The sequence below is a fragment of the Pipistrellus kuhlii genome, unplaced genomic scaffold (genome assembly GCF_014108245.1).
Source record: "Pipistrellus kuhlii isolate mPipKuh1 unplaced genomic scaffold, mPipKuh1.p scaffold_m20_p_2, whole genome shotgun sequence".
NCBI classification, from domain to species: Eukaryota; Metazoa; Chordata; class Mammalia; order Chiroptera; family Vespertilionidae; genus Pipistrellus; species Pipistrellus kuhlii.
The window spans coordinates 6147525-6166396 of record NW_023425515.1 but is presented as its reverse complement, the minus strand read 5'-3'; the positions used below and the strand labels follow the sequence as shown (position 1 = coordinate 6166396).

Here is an 18872-nt window from a genome sequence, read left to right as displayed (position 1 = left end):
CCTGCTTTTTATATGGTTTTCCTATAAATGTCATTTTTCAGTCGTAGCATGCTTCCAAGGCTCCTTTTGGGGTACATCAGCTGGTCCCCTAAGTCCCTCAGGAGCAGGAGCACTGTCTTTGCACCCTCGGGTTCTCCAGGAGGAGTTGGAGGAGGCACGATGCCCGCTTCACTTCACCTCTGGGCTGCCGTCAGGGCCGAACCGTCCCACAGCCCAGGCTCTTGTTAAAGGCACCAATTAAAAGTCTGGCCATAGTTCCATTGTCACATTAATGTTCTCTAACATGGCTTCGGTTTTATTTCTCCACGTTATTAACAGAGGGAAGGCATCTGACAAGTCCACTGTCTTTGGATAATCTGGTACACTGGAAAAACTCAGCTCCGTGCACCACCTGAGCAGGGGGAGTCACATGGGAGTCACGTGGAGAGCCTCTTGGGGGTGCCTGGTGCTCATGAGGGCACATAGAGGGACGAGACCAGCAGGTCTCAGGACCCCGTCAGTCTCTCAAAAAGGATTTCAGAGCCAAGAGCTGTGTGATCACAAGCAGGCCATGCGCAGCCAACGGTGACTCAGGAATGTCACAGGCTCAAGCCCTTACCCCCGAGAGCTGGGGAAGTGCAGACGGAGACAGGCCACAAATCCAGTGGGAAATGTGTTTGCAACACCCTGGTTTTCATGTTTGTAACACAGACTCAGAGGGGAAACCAAATTCTCAGGATTGCAGCAGCCCTGGTTGTCGGGGCCAAGAAGGATCTGAGAGGCTGTGTTACTGCCGTGACCTCCTGGAACTCCCTGTGTTGTGGTCACATCCTGACCTGACAGGTTCAGGTGACAGCCGGCTGGCTAGGTGCCTGTCCCTCCATCATCTGCTCCCACATATATGCCCCCAGGCCGCTTGTTTCATCCTCCTGGGTAGCTGGCTGCAAAGGGGGGAGAGAGAAAGGTTTCATTACCAAAGGCAGAAACCCCGGGAGGGGCAGGTTAGATGCCCTAAGAGTTTAGAACTGTTTTGTGCTTTTAAAAATATATATATTTTATTGATTTTTCACAGAGAGAAAGGGAGAGGGATAGAGAGCTAGAAACATCGACGAGAGAGAGAGACATGGATCAGCTGCCCCCTGTACACCCCCCACTGGGGACATGCCTGCAACCAAGGCACATGCCCCCAACCAGAATCGAACCCGGGACCCCCCCAGTCCGCAGACCGATGCTCTATCCACTGAGCCAAATGGGTTTCGGCAGTTTAGAACTGTTTTATCAAAATACTGAAAATAACATGTCCGCTGTGTTCTAAGTAAAGACATGGAGATTCACCTGTACTTTAGAAAAGAGTTCCACTCATGGAATTTAGCCCCCGCCTGGGCATTGACCAGCCCTCCGTGTGGGGAATCCTCTGATCCTCAGGACCCACGGGGAGGGGTCAACTCCCGCCCACATGGTGTCCCTGTGTCCTGCGGCGTCCCTCAGGTACTACCTGCGTCGTGGGCCGTGCTCCTCAGAAGAGGTCCCTGCTCAGGGGCTGGAGCGTGGCCCCCGTGCGCCGGCTCAGCTCCTCGAGAATCTGCTTCTCCTTCTGGTACATCTGCAACGAAGGAACGAAAACCAGCCCTGGACTTGCCCAGCTGGCCTGGCTGCTCGGGCCCTGGGGAGTCCCTAGCTCGGCCCAGGGTCCCCTCCTCGGCATATCCCCTCGCTGAGGCCCGTGTCCCCGAGGCTATGGCATGGGGAGCCTTGGCCATGGGCTTCCCTCAAGGACCTGCTCATGGGTGCCCAGCACCTGTGCACAGGGAGTGCCAAAATGCTGCCCGCAGGGTGAACGATGGAGAAGGCAGGAGAGGCTGTGGGCTGGGGCAGAGGAGGTGATCTTGGTAGGAAAGAGGAGAGTCTACTTGGGGTCACAGGAGAACAGGTGCAGGACACAGGGGAGGGAGGGTGCAGATGGCTCCTGGGGGGGGGGCAGGGCGGTTAGGGCTCAGAGGGCTGGGGTCCCTGGCAGACTGCACACACTGAGACTTAGACCTGTTAGATGTAGAGGTGGAGGGCTGAGGAGGAAGGGGCGAAGGGGCCACAGTAGGGCCGGCCACAGAAGGGGAGGTGGAGCCAGGGTATGGACCTAGGATGACCGGAATACAGGACAAGTGCACCAGGGACTTCTTTTGTGAATGAAAAAGTTTCTTAGGCCTTTCAGAGGATCTGACTAAGACTTGACTACAAATACAGTTTGAGTTTATTAAACACAATATGGTTTGTATACCAACATGGACCTTAAAACACAGGTAAACATTGCACCCTTCGAGGAAGCCAACTGCTCCAGAACTTATCAGACACCTGCATTTTAAATCTTGTTCGAAACTAATAAATAGCATCACAGTTTCTCTCGCGAAGATGTTGTAACTTTAAGCCATCAGAATTTCTTTCTTTTTTTTTTATGATATACAGTGAAGATTTTTATTATTTATTTTTTCATTTTTTTATTAAGGTATGTATGTGTACATATCTTACCATTGCCCCAAAGCCATCAGAATTTCATGGAATTTTTATAATTCAGCCTCTCTGTTCGGACTTTCAGTAGTGCGTGAATAATACAGTTCACAACATTTGGGGGCCCACCGTTTAAAACAAACATTGTAAAACTTTTAAGAAATAAACATGTATAAAATTCTTTATTTTACTGTTTTTTCCAGTTTTGGTTTTCATCGACTGCAAGGGGCAGGTTGGGCAGCCCTGGCTTGTGTGTGTGTGTGGGGGTGGGGGGGGGGCACCTACCTCCTGCCATGTGGCCTCTGTGTTGTGTGTGAAGCCCAGTAGATGACAGAGCCCATGAGTGGCAGTCACCTGTGGGAACAAGCAAAAAGATGCCTCAGGGCTGACCATGGGGAGGAGGAGGGCAGGGAGAGCTTAGCCCACATCTGGTGGGCGGTCAGGAGCCCTCCTCTGGGCCCAGGCAGGGCTTCCAGAGTCGGTGGCAGCAGCACCAAAGGGGTGAGTGGGCAATGAGAACATGGGCGGGGCTCAGAACACATCAGGTAGACCAGGGCCTCATCAGGGATGCGAAGACAGGATCTCTGGGGTAGGGAGGGTCAGTGGTTATTTCCTGAGGGGACACCTGCTTCTCAGGGCAGAGGGAAGGGTCAGAGGAGTGGTGAGACGTGGAGGATAAGGGGGTAGTTGGAGGGTACTGAGGGCTATGAGAAGGTGCCTACGTGCAGTTGGCAGCCAGGGGGGTGGAGAGTGGCTGGCTGGTCCTGTGACGGGGGATGAGGGTCACAGAAGTCGGGGGCTGACCCTCTACTTCGATACAGAACCCTCAGGAGGTGCTGAGAGGGCAGGGCAGGGCCAACTCCTGACTCCATTTTGTACTGTGTCATAATTTATATAACTATGTCGCTATGTAACTGGACCCTAACCCTCACCCAACCAATCAGGGTCAGCCAAAGCAGTGACCTCACCACCCCTATAAATCCTTTGTTCTAGAGCACATGTGTCAAACACAAGGCCCGCAGGCCAAATCCGTCCCGCCAGGCCTTGCAATGTGGCCCGCACCGCGCTGTCATCACTGCACTCCGCTGCGTTTCCATCACAATGACAGTTTATGACTGTTCAGTAAACCATTTGGCCCACGATTTAGGCTGGATTTTAGATTTTGGCCCCTTCTCTGATTGAGTTCGACACCCCTATTCTAGAGAGACCCGCTCTCTTTCTCCACCTTGCTGCTGCCTTGGTATGTGGGGGGTGAGCTCAGGCTAGCTAAAAATAAAAAGACTCTTTTGCTTTTGCATCAGACTCGCTCCCTGGTGGTCTTTGGGGATCACGAAATCTGGGCATAACAGTGCCGGGAAGTGAAATCAGATATCCACAACTGCACCCTCGATCATGCCCCTCGCTCCCTGGGGTGCACCCTCACTGGCCACAGAGATCTCAGAGCTGGACCATGCTGACCAGTCCTGACTACACTGGGCTTCCTGCTGCCCAGGAAGAAAGGGAAACCTCCTCCTCCCCCCAAAACCTGCTCACTCTGAGTCTCAAGTGGAAGCATTAGGATACCCCCCAAAACCCTGCAACCTATTTCAGGATGTGGCTATTTGGCCAAAGGAAGACCCCTCCATTGAATCCTTGGGGAAGTTAAAATATGACTCTATCACACTCAGTACTTTCAGAACTCCCCCCCCCCTTTTTTTTTTAAATATAATAAGCTGAGGACAGATCTGGAAGGCCCTGGATGCTAGAAATTTGTCCACTTTGGGCAGTTTCCTAAGAAGCATATTCAGCAAACCTGTGTTAACTACCCAGCCTGCTGAGCTCAGAGGTAAAAGCTAAATCAAGGTCACTACTGGGAGTTTCCCTTATCTCATATCTCAGTTATGGAGAAACTGCCTGTCCTCTTCCTGTCCTTGGCACTGCCACAGGGCATGCAGATCCCACTCCGCCATCTTCTTTGCTGCGGATCTCCCTCTCTGTGGGTCTCCCTCAATAACCCTTGTTCTTCCCGTGGGCATAGTGTGGACACAGGTGGCCCGTCGCCAACCTCTTTATGGCCTGGATGAAGGACACGGTATTTCTTTGCTAAGCAGACCGTCATTGGAGCATTCCTACTTACAGTCAGTATGTCATAGTAATCTTCATTTTCTTTGCATTGCTGGAAGATATACTCCACTCCTAGGAAAATGTCCCCCAGGTTATAGTCATCTGGAAAATCAGGCTGGGGAATTTCACCCGCTTTCAGATTCTGCAAAGGAGGGAACAGATTGTGAGAACAGGGCCTCAGGAACACTAACCGGACGGCAGGCCTACAGACTTCATCCTGGAAGGCATTGTCCTGACTAGTCCGGAGTGGGGGCGGGAGACCACAAAGCCACTACACACAAGTGTCTCCACCTTGTCGAGTGATTTTCCTTTCCATTACTTTCATCCTTCCCAATGCACAGTCACCCAGATTATGTCTAGAAGTTAAATCAAGATCAACCAAAGGACTTGTGTGCATGCATATGAGCCTAGCCAGTGGCCATGGACAACAGAGGGGTGGGGGCATAATTGTGGAGGGGTTTGGGATGGGAATGGGGGGATGAGGACAATTATGTGATACTATAATAAATAAAAAATTTAAAAAATCTAAAAAAGAAAGAAGTTAAATCACCACACTGATATAGTTTTATATTTCTGTTCTTTCCTCCTGGTATTTTGTCCTAAATAGCCTTTCACATTTTATTTACCGTAAAGACCATGAGCACCGGTCCATTTAGTTGAGTTCAGTTCACAGTAAGCCAGGAACCTATGGCTGCATATTTATTCAATATTGTTAATGGTTTGTTTGTTTTTTCCCATTAAGGAAAAGAAGTGAACTTTAAAAACAATTAAATTCTTTATTATTGAAAGCATTATATATGTCTCCCATTTCCCCCACTGACTGCTTCCCAGCTGCTCCCAGCCCCCCCAGGACATGCCCTCACCCCCCTAATGTGTGTGTCCATTGGTTATGCTTATATGCATGCATACAAGTCCTTTGGTTGATCTCTTACCCTCCCCCTCTTCACCCTCCCCTGCCTTCCCTCTGAGGGTCTGTTCGATGTTTCTTTTTTTTTTTTCTACTTATTGATTTTTTTACAGAGAAGAAGGAAGAGGGACAGAGAGCTAGAAACATGGATGAGAGAGAAACATCGATCAGCCGCCCCCTGCACTCCCCTCCACCTGGTTGTGCCCGCAACCAAGGCACATGCCCCAGACTTGAATCGAACCTGGGACCCCTGAGTCCCCAGACTGACGCTCTATCCACTGAGCCAAATCGGTCTCGGCTGTTCGATGTTTCTATGTCTCTGAATCTATTTTTGTTCATCAGTTTATGTTGTTCATTACTAGTATATTCCACAAATGAGATCATGTGATACTTAATAAGTAAACATTTTAATGTATTTTTATATTATGCATTTAATATTTATAGTCTTCCTTCTCTGGTTTATTTCTGTGGGTGTGACACTAGTGGATTGAAGTCTGTTGCCAAGCTACTTTCCCATTTAGGCTGCTACTAACCCTTGTGTAAAGCCCTGAATGGCTCATTTGCATAAATGCGAGTGACCTGACAGCTATCACAAGTTTGTAGAAATATTTACACAAGTCTCTTCTTTTATTCAGTGTTATTTAATTTTTAACCATACATATTCATTACTGATTCACACTCAAAACTGCTAATTCACTCATCCCATTAGGTGGGGAGAGAGGAGTTCAATCCCCTTTCCTCCTCCAGAAATGGGCATTGATCAATAGGGTTGATCTCTACTCTTGTGTATATTGTGGAAGTTTTCAAAATAAAACTAAAAAATCATGTCTGTAATATAAGTAACACAGGAAATTTACACTGAATGGTAGGCTAGACAAGGCGAGGAGGAAAATACTTTTTACCTCATGAAATGGAAAAGAAAGCACATCAGTTGGGATGTTTTTCTGTCTGTAGATCCTGTTGATGTGCTGAATACTCTTGTTGTCAACACAGATGATCCCCAGGTCGAATTTCTGGACTCCTAAAATACTCCTGACTATCTCCATCCTCTGGCGGAGCGGCACTCTCCGGAGGGGGATAGCTCGCTGCAGGTTTCTGAGCACCAGACTCATTTCAGGAGGACGACCGGGGCACTTTAAAAAACAACATCTGTAAAGGGACCTGCGCTTTAAGTTGAAGAGAAGACAAATCAGTCCTAGAAAGGGCAACACACACACACACAATCAAGTCATTTTATTTGGTGCAATTCATTGGCAATAATAATAATAATAATAATAATAATAAATTACAGAAATTTACATTTTACCGTAAGAAAAATATAAAAATGAAGGTCTATAAAATATAAAATTGACGCCAGTCAGGCAAGCCAGAATGGATTACAGTAGCCACGAGAAATTCAGGCTGGTGGAGGGGAAGGTTAACAGTGCAAGCGGGTGAGCGGGGTCGGGGCAGTGGAATTGGAGGAGGGAAGGGTAGAATGGGGTGGCTGGCCGGATCCAGGGCTTCCCCAGGGACCGCTCAGCGCTGACGCCTGGCAGCACGCGGGTGGGCTGGCGTCCCCCAAGTACAGTTCAAAGAGAAGAAGCCACCCGCGTATGTATGGAGAGCGAAGCCTGCAGACCCAAGCCCCTACCCCATGCACCGGAAGCCCCACCGCCGCCGCTCAGCCGGAGAGCGGAACCAGAGCTTGGAGGCCCGCGGGCGGGGTCGGATTGCTCAGGTAGGACCGGAAGTCGGTGCCACTGTTTTGGTCCGCGGCCCGCGGGGAAGCGCTGCTTCCGGTGGTCTTGGTCTGCACTACCGGGTAGGAGCGGAGGTGCCCCGAAGCAGCGGCGGTGTCCCTGAGCCGGACCGGACCTTGAGCGCTGCGCGAGGGTCAGAGCCGCGAGGAGGATCCCCCTCCCCCTCTCGCCGTTTCCGGCCCCGCTTGCGAGTGTAGCTAACAGGGCGGGAGGCGCCGGGCCCAGGGTGCGGTTTGTGCGGGGACCTATGGAGCCGCCTGCTAGATGGGGTCGTCGTGATGCTCAGCTCCAGCCCCTCCCGAGTGTAGGGCGGCCTCTCCACGTGAGTACCCGACCTCTATCTAGGCTGGTTCGTTCCGGCATAAAAACATTTTATTTCTGTATCTGGAAAGAGTATTTAGTGCTAAGAGAGAGAATAATTAGGTGGAAGAACTGAAACACCGATGTTCTAGTTGTCACAGTGTAATCATCTGGCTTTGGAGTTTGGAAGAAGTTAGGCGACACGCCTCTCTTTAAAAGTGTAATGGCATTCATTTTTAAAAAATTAACATTTGAGGTTTTTGGCGAATTTACCAATTTAGTAAAATGATTTGGCCTTTAGTCACACTTTAAACATCTGTAATAAAGTAACTTATTGGTATCTTCTTCCACCCCATACTCACCCCCCCCAAAAAAAAAATAAAAAAAAAGAACCCACTATCTCTCAGAAAATAAGAATACTTGACCTTGTCTGCCTATTAAATAATTTAGAATGTGACATGTGATGAAAATTTTCTTTTCTTAGTTTTCCAGCAGCACATAGCTCTGATGATCTGAATTTTTGTTTTTCAGCTTACATGAAATGAAGGGGAGGAGCTCCCTCGTTCAACAAACTGTTTAAGGAAGAAGATTGCTTCGTACAGGGAAATATTTATTACCTTCCAATAACTGGATCAAAGATGAACCCAACTAATCCTTTCGGTGGGCAGCAGCCTAGTCCTTTTTTAATATCTGCCAGTAGTTCCATAGGAACAAGTCAGACTAAGCAACCATTTCGATTTGGTCAGCCTTCTCTTTTTGGACAAAACAATACAGTACCTGGGAAAAGCTCAGGATTTTCACAGATATCTAGCTTTCCAACATCTGGAGTAGGTCACTCTTCTTCAGCACAACCATTGGGATTCTCCCAAACCTCAAATGTTGGACTCTTTTCTGGACTTGAACACACCCCAGCCTTTGTAGCTGCCTCTGGGCCTTCAAGTTCATGTGTGCCTGCAAACCCAAGATTTACTTTCAAATCACCCACCCTTGGGGCTTTCCCAAGTACTTCTACTTTTGCACCAGAAACTGGAGAAGTAGCAAGCTCTGTTTTTGGGAAAACTGAGTTCAGCTTTAAATCTCTGGAAAATGTAGTGTTCAGACCAATATTGGGGGCTGAATCCGAGCCAGAGAAGACTCAAAGCCAAATTACTTCTGGATTTTTCACCTTTTCCCAACCAACTAGTAGTGGACCTGGAGGACAGACTCCATTTTCTTTTACACAGGCGACAAGTTCGGCTACTAAATCCAATTTTACGTTTTCAAAACCAGCTGATAGTAGTAGCTCATCATCACCTTTTCCTGCTCTGTCCAGTCAGAATGTGGAAGAAGAAAAGAAAGGCGCGAAGTCACTATTTGGAAGTCTTCCTAGTAGCTTCGCTAGCTTCCCCGCGCCTTCAGGATCATTGGGGGAACCCTTCCCAGTTAGCAAAACGGGTGCCAGACAAGGAGGTGAAGAAACTGTTTCCCAAGTGGAGCCGCTTGCCAGCTTCATGAAAGGACTGAAAAGGAAGGAGGATCAGGATCGCTCCCCAAGGAGATACGGCCACGACGCACTGGAAGACTTGGACCCTCTCTCGGGGGGCGATCATCCTCCGGATAAGCGGCCTGTCCGCCTGAATCGGCCCCGGGGAGGCACTCTGTTCGGTCGGACTATACAGGACGTTTTCAAAAGCAATAAAGAAGTCAGTCGCCTGGGCAACAAGGAATCTAGAAAGGAAATTGGCAGCGCCGAGTCTGGGGAGAACGATCACATGGCCACACCAGGAGGGAGTCAGAATGTTCTGGCAGCTTCCCGGTTTCCAGGTGGGAAAGAGGAAGAAGCTGGAAGTAGAGATAAAAAAGGTGAGCTCAAGCTGAGACCAGTTTGGCTCAATGGATAGAGCGTCGGCTTGGGGACTGAAAGGTCCCGGGTTCGATTCCGGTCAAGGGCATGTACCTTGGTTGCGGGCACATCCCCAGTAGGGGGTGTGCAAGAGGCGGCTGATCGATGATTCTAACTCTCTATCTCTCTCCCTTCCCCTCTGTACAAAATCAATAAAATATATTAAAAAAAAAAAAAAAAAAAGGTGAGCTCAAAAAATGTACAACATACAGCCCATCTTGCTGTCTGGCAAGTCCTTGGTAAATTTTCCTGGGTGTTCGCTTGATTTTTTTTGGTTCAGTCCCCTGTAAACATGAAGGACATTCATATACCGTAGGATCTTGGAGCAGGTCTCACATACACGGAAGTGTCCTTTGCCCTTACGTAGTGGGGGCCTCCTGTTTGAAAACATTACATCTACTACAGTTCTGTGCCCATTTTTTCTGATCCGCTAGATTTTCTAAGAGGAACTCCTGGGCGGCAGAATAAAAGAAGCGAGAGCACAGACAGTCTTGGGGGCCTCTCTCCCTCTGAAGTCACAGCGATCCAGTGCAAGAACATTCCCGACCGTTTCAACACCAGGACCTTTCTGGAGAATCACTTCGGCAAAATTGCTAAAGTGCAGCGCGTTTACACCAGGCGCAACAAACGCCTCGCCGTGGTGTATTTCCTTGACCACGTGAGTACTCCCGACTGAGTTTGTGTGAGTAAAAAAAAAAATTGGTTTTAAAGTAAAAAAGTAGGAGTGAACTGTGTCACTTCAAAACCTTTTTTTTTTTTAAACCAGTTATTTGCTTGCAAGAATACAGAAAGTACTAGAATATTTTGTTCTTACCTTGCAGAGGCTAGAATAGCACTTTTCTTCTTACTTGGAGTCATTAGTGAAAAGCTTGAATCCCCTACTGAATGCTGTGGTGAGTCCCATGAAGTCAAGATTCTTCTGGAACACACTGGATTGGCTCCAGAACCACATAGCACTGTTCCAAACTTGAGTTCTGTTTTGTTTTCGATTTATTTGGTCATACAATAGTATATGTTTGCTGTTGATACTCAAACAATACAGAAAAAAGTGAAATCCCCTTGTAAGCACATTCCCCAGAGAGATGTTTGGTTTATACCCTAACTTTAAATACAACGTCAGGCAGAAGCAGGCTTATAGTTGTTGGTATGGAAAATAATACAATAATTAATAAATAATAATACAAGAATTAGCTGTTTTACATACAACTGTAAACCCACGTACTACCGTGTTTCCCCGAAAATAAGACATCCTCCGAAAATAAGACCTAGCGCATGGAAAGATAAAACATCCCCTGAAAATAAGACCTAGCGCAACTTTGGGAGAAAAAATTAATATAAGACACTGTCTTATTTTTGGGGAAACAGGGTAGTATGCCCCACCCTGTATGTATATAAGTACACCTGTGCATAACAGTTATAGCTCACATTATGTAGATTTATATCTTCATTATTTTAAAAAATATTCTTGTGAGCGCTGAAACCTGTTTGGCTCAGTGGATAGAGCGTCGGCCTGCGGACTGAAAGGTCCCGGGTTCGATTCAGGTCAAGGGCATGTATATTGGTTTCGGGCACATCCCCAGTAGGGGGTGTGCAGGAGGCAGCTGGTCGATGTTTCTCTCTCATCAATGTTTTTAGCTTTCTATTCCTCTCCTTTCCTCTCTGTAAAAAATCAATAAAATATATATATTTAAAATATTCTTGGGGGGGAAATAAATTCTATAGGAATTTATAAGGTAGAAAGCATGTTTTCATACTTTTGTTAAATGGTAGAAGTATTGCCTGTCAATATACTATGGGAGGGGCACCCATAATTCTCTCTTCTAAGATATTGACTGAATATTGTGGATAATGTCTTTGCATATATAGAGTCACATTGTTTTTACACAAATGGGATTATACTGTAAATACTGTTGGTAATCTCTTCGTGTGGCAATCTTTAGTATTTTCTGAAATGATTTAGCAGTCTAGATTAGAATTGGATTGTTAAATGCTACATGTCATTCTATCCTCTTTACTTTCTTGGTCAGTGTTCTATTTATGGACAGTTTTGTGCATATATTTTTTATTAGTTTATATCCTTTTCTGAAAGTGGAAGTTTTGTGTAAATATGTACACAGTTTTAGGGTTTTGCTATTTATTCCTTCCTATTGATTTTTTTCCAAGTCAATGGCATTAATCACATTCACAGTGTTGTGCATTCATCATCACTATCTATTTCCAGAACTTTTGCATCCCAAATAGAAACTCAATAATTACTATTATTTTTTTAAATATATTTTATTGATTTTTTTACAGAGAGGAAGGGAGAGGGATAGAAAGTTAGAAACATCAGTGAGAGAGGAACATAAATAACATAACACGATATATAAAAACTTTGTTATTGTAAGCAATTCATTGGTAATACAAAACTGAAGTCCCTGATCACCCCCAACTTTTCTGCTACCCAGGAGCCAGTACAGTTACTAGAGTGGTGTATACTTTTTCTTAGCGTTTTCATAGGCATATCTGTAGGTATTCTAATATGTACTTGTTTGTTTGTTTTTTAAATATATTTTATTGATTTTTTTACAGAGCGGAAGAGAGAGAGATAGTTAGAAACATCGATGAGAGAGAATCACTGATCAGCTGCCTCTTGCACACCCCCTACCGGGGATGTGCCCGCAACCAAGGTACATGCCCCTGACTGGAATCGAACCTGGGACCTTTCAGTCCGCAGGCTGACGCTCTATCCACTGAGCCAAACCGGTTTCGGTTTCGGCAACAAGTACTTGGTTTTATGTGTTTTGTGATACATTCTATCCAGTATGCATCAATCTGCAGCTTCCCTTTGTGTGTGTATGTGACTTGACTGTATCTTTCCATGCTGTACTGTATATGTTATCAGATAGTGGGAATCATTTTACCAAATGCCAGTGAGGCCATTAATTGGGGTGGGGGGGAAAAGAGCAAATAGCAGATGTGAGACAGGTAAAGGATTGGAGCTCCCGAGGCTGGAGGCCGATAGTGTGGTCAGCCATGTAGTGGGTGGAGGTTTTGCTCTGTTGCACGAACTTTTGCTGACTGAGAGTGATACTGAATTCACTTCATGCGGTCTCCTGATGCCTCACGCTTTGAGTTGTGGACTGTTTTCCAGGCTTCTGCAGCCCTGGCCAGGAAGAAGGGGAAAAAAGGTTTGCCTGAAGAAACGTCTATCTTTTGGCACAGGAAGAAAATAAGTGAGTTTCAGATATCCTGTGCAGTCTCTAATGCTTTGTTTGCAAGACCCTTTAAGCTTTGAGGGGGAGCCCTTCCCCAAGGCCAAAATGGGGGGGGAGGGGTGTGGCTCCGAGTGGATCCTTTTGTCTCATAGTGTTTCCCTGGGCTCCTTTGTAACCTCATGTAACAATTATAAGAATTTTACTTTCTCAAAAAAAAAAAAAAGTAAAAATCCAGTGTCAAGTGACATGTAATGTCATACACGCTGTTCTGACTCTTGCATCCTCAGGTCCCAACAAGAAACCTTTTTCCCTCAAGGAGAAGAAAGCAGGCGAGGGTGAGGCTGGCCAGGGCCCCGAGGACACAGCCTTTCAGCACTCCCCTCTCGCCAAGCCCATGGGCAGAACTGCAGTCGGCAGCCTCATGAGTAAAAGGTACGGCTGGTCGTTCCTGGGACTCTGTTTGACATGGCGCGTGGGTTTTTTGTCAGTAAACAGGAGGGGCTTCACAGCAGTCCTGCCAAAGCATGAAAGGGAAGTGGGGTGATGTACTAACACCTGAGTAGGACTAAGGGAAGACAGGGAGGAGAGGAGAACATAGTGGAGAGGAGTGGGATTGGGAAAGAGGGTTGCTACTTCCCTGAAGAGGCCCCGGGGCTCCTCAGTCATCTGACGGGTCCCCTATATCATAACAGTTGCTGTCAGTAGTTCTACCTGACATGTAAGTGAATAAACAGTCACTTTTCCCCTTAAAACTTCTGACTAGCTGTCATAACCGTGTATTCCTAATAGCCACTAGGACAGTATCCAACAGGGCTTTTTGTAGGTTCAGCTTATCATGTGAGGCTGCATAATAACTGGGTAGCCACAGTGTGTTGAAATGGGGTGCAGTCTCCTTCCAAATGCTCCTGCCCTTCCCTTTTCTTGGAGTTCTCACCTTCCCTCTCTCAGCAGGACCGCTTCGCTTCCACAGGTCTGTAATCCTTCACCTATTTCTGCCAATGAATTGTTTTCCTCACTTGCAATTAATAATATAGATGCTGATTTGCTTTTGTTTTTTCTTTTCTCACTCAACCCTTTAAAAAAATTTTTTTTAATTGATTTCAGAGGAAGGGAGAGGGAGAGAGATACAGAAACATCAGTAATGAGAGAGAATCATTGATTGGCTGCCTCTTGCACACCCCGGGCATGTCCCTGACCAGGAATCGAACCGTGACCTCCTGGTTCATAGGTCGATTCTCAGTCGCTGACCATGCCGGCCCGGTACTCCACCCTTATATCTTCTTTGACATTGGAGTTCACAGAATTCTGAGAGCCTGCCAGAAAATGGCGAAGCTGATAGGGGATACCCAGTTTTTTATAGTACACTTTTCTACTGAAATGAAGTTATGAATGAAAACATGTGGACATGATATTTCTTCATGGTGGTAAAGTGTTGTTTTTTTTCAGGCTGAATTTCATTTCTTTGAGATAGAAATCTATAAATACTCATTTCAGCTGTTTAAATGGGCTCATCTAATTTTAAAAGAAGTATGATATGTTTAAAAAAATTTAAATCACAGATAATATGAGTAACATCATTTGGCTCATTACCAGCATTATCAAAGCTTGTTTCACTTCAAAGTTTATAGTTTACCAACTGTAGAGGAGCAGAAAATCCTGAAAGATAAGGGAAGTGTTTGGAAGTGGACATTTGCAGGTGCCAGATGGACACAGGGCTCTGATATGTTGCTTTCTCTGTAGCTCTCCAGTGAAGAAGTCAGGCCTTCTGAAGACCCACCTGTTTGAAGGAGACTCTTTTGACTCGGGCTCTGAGGGTTCTGAGAGTCCTGGGCTGTGTGTGTCCTCCCTCAGTGCGCTGATAGGCACTGTGGCTGAAACGTCTGAGGAAAAGTACCGCCTGCTTGACCAGAGGGACAGAATCATGAGGCAAGGTATGGTGACTGCCTCTCTGCAGAGGTCCAGAGACCTTGTACGGTCATGGAAATTCATCAAGATTCATTGTGAAGTGAGGACAGGGTACAGGAAGTCTGTAGTGTGCTACCATTTGTGTACAAATAAGGGGGGAAACTCTGTGTGTGTGTATGTCCCCATGCGTGCGCATACTTGCTTTATGTGTGCATAAATAGTCATGGGAGATGTGAAGGGTCTGCTCACGCTGATTGTCAGGAGAGAGGGTACGAGGTATGAGACTGTGTTCTATTTTGGATGCTTTTGAATCTTTGGGTTATTGAACCATGTGAATGTATTACCTATTCTAAAAGTAAGTGTTCTCTTAACATTAAAACGATGTGCAGTTAAAAAAATAGAAGGAAAAGGCACATGTGCTTTTTGAAAAGTTTTAATTAAATTTTAACTAGGATTTTTCTCTTTTCAAAAGCTGTGAATCAGTGGAATAATCCCCGTGCCTCCTTAACACTGTAATAAAAGTTGCCATCATAAATTACGTCACTGAATGGTGGTTTTAAAAAATATATATTTTTTTTATTGATTTCAGAGAGGAAGGGAGAGGGAGAGAGAGATAGAAACATCAGTAATGAGAGAATCATTGATTGGCTGCCTGCTGCATACCCCCGTACTGGGGATCAAGCTTGCAACCCAGGCATGTGCCCTTGACACATGAAGGAATCGAACTTAGGATCCTTCAGTTTGCAGGCCAACGCTTTATCCACTGAGCCAGCTAGGGTGTTTTTTTATATTCCAAATAAAATTATTACTATTTATTAGAATTTTCCAAAATAAAAATAAGATGTATATATTTCAAATTATGAAGTTGTTCATTCCATTTCATTTAAAAGATACTTTTTTTTTGTTAAAAGTATTACAGATGCCCCCTTTTTCCCCTCATTGATCCCCATACACCCCACACCCACCTCTCTCAGGCTAAAAGATACTTATATAATTATTTAAATTCTGTGGATAATAATAGAGATTTATGCAGGTCAGGACCAGTAACTTTCATTATGGGATTCCTGTTATATTAAAAATACGATGAAGTACTTAAAATAATGATTTATGTACATTTAACAAATTGATTCTTTTAACAAACATACTGCAGCCATGAGTACTTATTATTGAGGTCACTATAGGGGTCCTGAGTGCAGTGTGTGCCCCTCTGCCTGTGTGCGGTGAAGAGATCCGTCTGGAGAGGCAAGAAGGCCTTGGGGGTCTTTGCAGGGTACACTCCCCTCCCCCCTGCGTAGAGGCCATGCACTTCTTTCCCAGAGGCCCACTGTTTAAAAAGTTTAACTTTTCTTTTGTGATTTGTGTGATGTTCTTATTTTATCACGAGAGGCCCGATGCACGAAATTCGTGCAAGGTGCTCAGCCCTCGCAGCCCTGGCTTCGTTCGGAAGGTCGTTCTGAAGGACGTCCGGAAGGACATCCGGAAAGGCATTCGGCTGTCTGGCCTGATTAGCATATCACGCTTTTATTATAGATTACGAAAGCACATTTCGCCGAGTTCTCCGTACTATGTCGTATGTTCTTACTATTTACTCGATGTCATTTAGCTCGAGTGAAAAGAACCGACCTGGACAAAGCAAGGACTTTCGTTGGGACGTGCCCTGACATGTGTCCCGAGAAGGAGCGGTACATGCGGGAGACCCGGAGCCAGCTGAGTGTCTTTGAAACGATCCCGGGAACGGACCAGGTGGAGCCCCACACCCCCCCATTGTATACAGTGGTTTGTGTTGTGAGTTATGTATAAGCAATCTTGTACAGGACCATACAGGACCCTAAGGTATAGATACAGATGTAGATGCAGATTTATTTCATAGATTAAAAACGTGGGGTTTTTTTTGTTTTGTTTTTTTACAATTTTATTCCTGTTTATGTTTTGCACATTTGAGATTATGTTCTAGAGACAATTTTGTATGATTTTTTTTCAGTTAAAATTATGAGCATTTCTTTGTTATAATAATGAACTCTTTATAAACATTTTTAAATGATGGCATGTTATTTAATTATGTAGTTCTGTCCAAGCTCCCCATTTTGCAACCATTAGATAGGCTGTTTTTAATTTTTCAGTTAATGTTAATTCATTTGAGCATGCTGTGTGTAATGCCTCTGAGGTGATTAGATGATTCCCTTCAGATAGTGAACTCTGTCAGAGGGGATGACCTTTCTTCAGCTTCCTGAACATGTGCCTGTTCATGTTTCTAAATTGTTTCCCAGAATTCACCATTTTAGACTCTTTTATTCTTTTGCTAGTTTTGGGCTTTTCCTGCTCTTTTGGCTGGTGGCTTATAGCTGCCTTTACCCAGCGCAGGGCCCTCCGTCAGGCAGCAGTTGTCACAGCAAGGGCCGTGGGCTCCTGCTCAACAGGCCCTTGCGTTAGCTCTGCCCCCCAGTGCTCACTGTTGTCTCTATTTCATTCCTGGTCTGTGTAGACTTAATCTGGTGTTTGAGCATGGCTAAGACCTTTGAAAATGCTTTCAAGTTCTTTACCTACTGTGCTTGGAGCCAAGCAGGTGTGTCTTGACTTAAATTCCTCTTTTTTTTAAATTTTATTTCTTTTTTTACTGTTTATAGTATTACACACATTTCTTTTTCCCCCCATCCACCCCTCCCTGGCTACTCCCCCCACCCCGCCCGACAAGCCTCCACTGTCCCAGTGTCCATTGGTTAGGCCAGTGGTCGGCAAACTCATCCGTCAGCAGAGCCAAATAGCACAGTACAATGATTGAAATTTTGAGAGCCAAATTTTTTAAACTTAACCTTCTAACGCCACTTCTTCAAAATAGACTCTCCCAGGTTGTGGTATTTTGTGGAAGAGCCACGCTCAAGGAGCCAAAGAGCTGCATATGGCTCTTGAGCCTCAGTTTGCCGACTACTAGGTTATGCTAATACTCATGCGTACAAGTTCTTTGGTTGATCTCTTACATTCCGCCCCCCTTCTTCCCCTTACTTTCCCTCTGAGGTTTGACAGTTCATTCAGTGTTTCTCTGTCTCTGGATCCTGTGATATTTATCTTTCTTTGACTGGCTTATTTCGCTTAGCATAATGCTCCCCAGATCCATCCATGTTGTTACAAATGGTAAGAGTTTCTTCTTTTTTACAGCAGTGTAGTATTACATTGTGTAGATGTACCACAGTTTTTTAATCCACTCATCTGCTGATGGGCACTTAGGCTGTTTCCAAATCTTAGCTATTGTAAATTATGCTGCTATGAACATAGGGGTACATATGTCCTTTCTGTTTTCTTGGGATATATTCCTAGAAGTGGGATTACTGGGTCAAATGGGAGTTCCATTTTTAGTTTTTTGAGGAAACTCTATACTGTTTTCCACTGTGGCTGTACCAGTCTGCATTCCCACCAGGAGTGAATGAGGGTTCCTTTTTCTCCGCATCCTCTCCTGCACTTGTCGTTTGTTTGTTGCTGATAGCCATTCTGGCAGGTGTGAGATGGTACCTCATTGTCGTTTTGATTTGCATCTCTTGGGTGATTAGTGACTTCGAGCCTGTTTTCATATGTCTCTTGGCCTTCTGTATGTCCTCTTTCGAAAAGTGTCTACATATTTAGGTCTTCTGCCTACTTTTTGTATTTCTCTGCTTCTTGATGTGATAGCCACTTACATTTAAAATATTGGGTCGGCAACTAAGTAATTGCTGGTTTCACACACATGGCTTCAGTTGAATTTTTAGGTTTGCAGACGTAGTACAAATGTAAAACACATTTTGTTATTTGATAGTTGGCTATTCAGCTGTTAATCAGTAAAAAAAGTTTTTTGATCTGTTTTGTAGTTTTCGTTTGGCGTTCGTTGAAAAATGGAAAATCAAAAGGAACATTTTCGTCATATTTTGCTTTTTTATTTCCGCAAAGGGAAAAACACATCGCAAGCTCATAAAAAGTTATGTGCTGTTTATGGTGACGAAGCCTTAAAATAACGGCAGTGTCAAAATTGGTTTGCCAAATTTCGTTCTGGTGATTTTTCACTCAAAGATGAAAAACGCTCTGGTCGTCCAGTTGAAGTTGATGACGCCCTAATCAAAGCAATAATCAATTCGGACTGTCACAATACAACACATGAGATTGCAGAGAAGCTTCATGTATCACATACATGCATTGAAAATCACTTAAAACAACTTGGCTATGTTCAAAAACTCGATACATGGGTTCCTCGCGAACTGAAAGAATCAGAGTTAACGCAACGCATTAACAGCTGCGATTTGCTAAAGAAACGTAATGAAAATGGTCCATTTTTAAAACGACTGATAACTGGCGATGAAAAATGGGTTGTTTACTACAATATCAAGCGGAAA

General features: G+C 45.1%; 2 protein-coding genes across 14 annotated transcripts in view; one reads left to right on the top strand and one right to left on the bottom strand.

The window, feature by feature from the left end:
• Nucleotides 1–277: 277 nt before the first annotated feature.
• YBEY (ybeY metalloendoribonuclease) lies at nucleotides 278–7254 on the bottom strand. 9 transcript variants are annotated; one of them, XM_045585325.1, is made up of 6 exons: nucleotides 7134–7254; nucleotides 6394–6652; nucleotides 4598–4726; nucleotides 2767–2835; nucleotides 1475–1582; nucleotides 278–920 (listed from the first exon to the last, which is right to left on the bottom strand). In XM_045585325.1, exons 2-5 carry the CDS (start codon nucleotides 6601–6603, stop codon nucleotides 1496–1498), a joined length of 495 nt encoding a protein of 164 aa, XP_045441281.1. In that variant the 5' UTR covers nucleotides 6604–6652; nucleotides 7134–7254; the 3' UTR covers nucleotides 278–920; nucleotides 1475–1495. The 9 variants fall into 9 exon arrangements, with proteins under 9 accessions (XP_045441281.1, XP_045441278.1, XP_045441277.1 ...); XM_045585322.1 differs by having other exon boundaries at nucleotides 6394–6657; nucleotides 7134–7238; XM_045585321.1 differs by having other exon boundaries at nucleotides 6394–6657; nucleotides 7125–7195.
• A 46-nt stretch (nucleotides 7255–7300) lies between these two features.
• The window catches only part of LOC118724658 (minichromosome maintenance complex component 3 associated protein), a 39133-nt gene continuing 27561 nt past the window's right edge, over nucleotides 7301–18872 (top strand). The window contains exons 1-7 of one of the 5 annotated variants that reach the window (XR_006742309.1): nucleotides 7301–7555; nucleotides 8065–9375; nucleotides 9847–10073; nucleotides 12549–12630; nucleotides 12900–13044; nucleotides 14353–14543; nucleotides 16121–16260. Coding sequence is in view for 4 of the 5 variants with exons in the window: in XM_036448221.2 (XP_036304114.1) it covers nucleotides 8172–9375; nucleotides 9847–10073; nucleotides 12549–12630; nucleotides 12900–13044; nucleotides 14353–14543; nucleotides 16121–16260 (1989 nt within the window). In the remaining variant the exon portion in view is untranslated. The remainder of the gene's footprint in view (nucleotides 7556–8064; nucleotides 9376–9846; nucleotides 10074–12548; nucleotides 12631–12899; nucleotides 13045–14352; nucleotides 14544–16120; nucleotides 16261–18872) is intronic. The other 4 variants (XM_036448220.2, XM_036448221.2, XM_036448222.2 and 1 more) reach the window with 4 other exon arrangements.

Bases quoted from the DNA above. Each gene is read 5' to 3' on its own strand.
- YBEY (XM_045585319.1), bottom strand. The intron at 4,727-6,393 runs GTAAAAAGTATT...CCTCCTTTGCAG, and splicing joins TTTCTTTTCCATTTCATGAG to AATCTGAAAGCGGGTGAAAT. The intron at 2,836-4,597 runs GTAAGTAGGAAT...TTGTTCCCACAG, and splicing joins ATTACTATGACATACTGACT to GTGACTGCCACTCATGGGCT.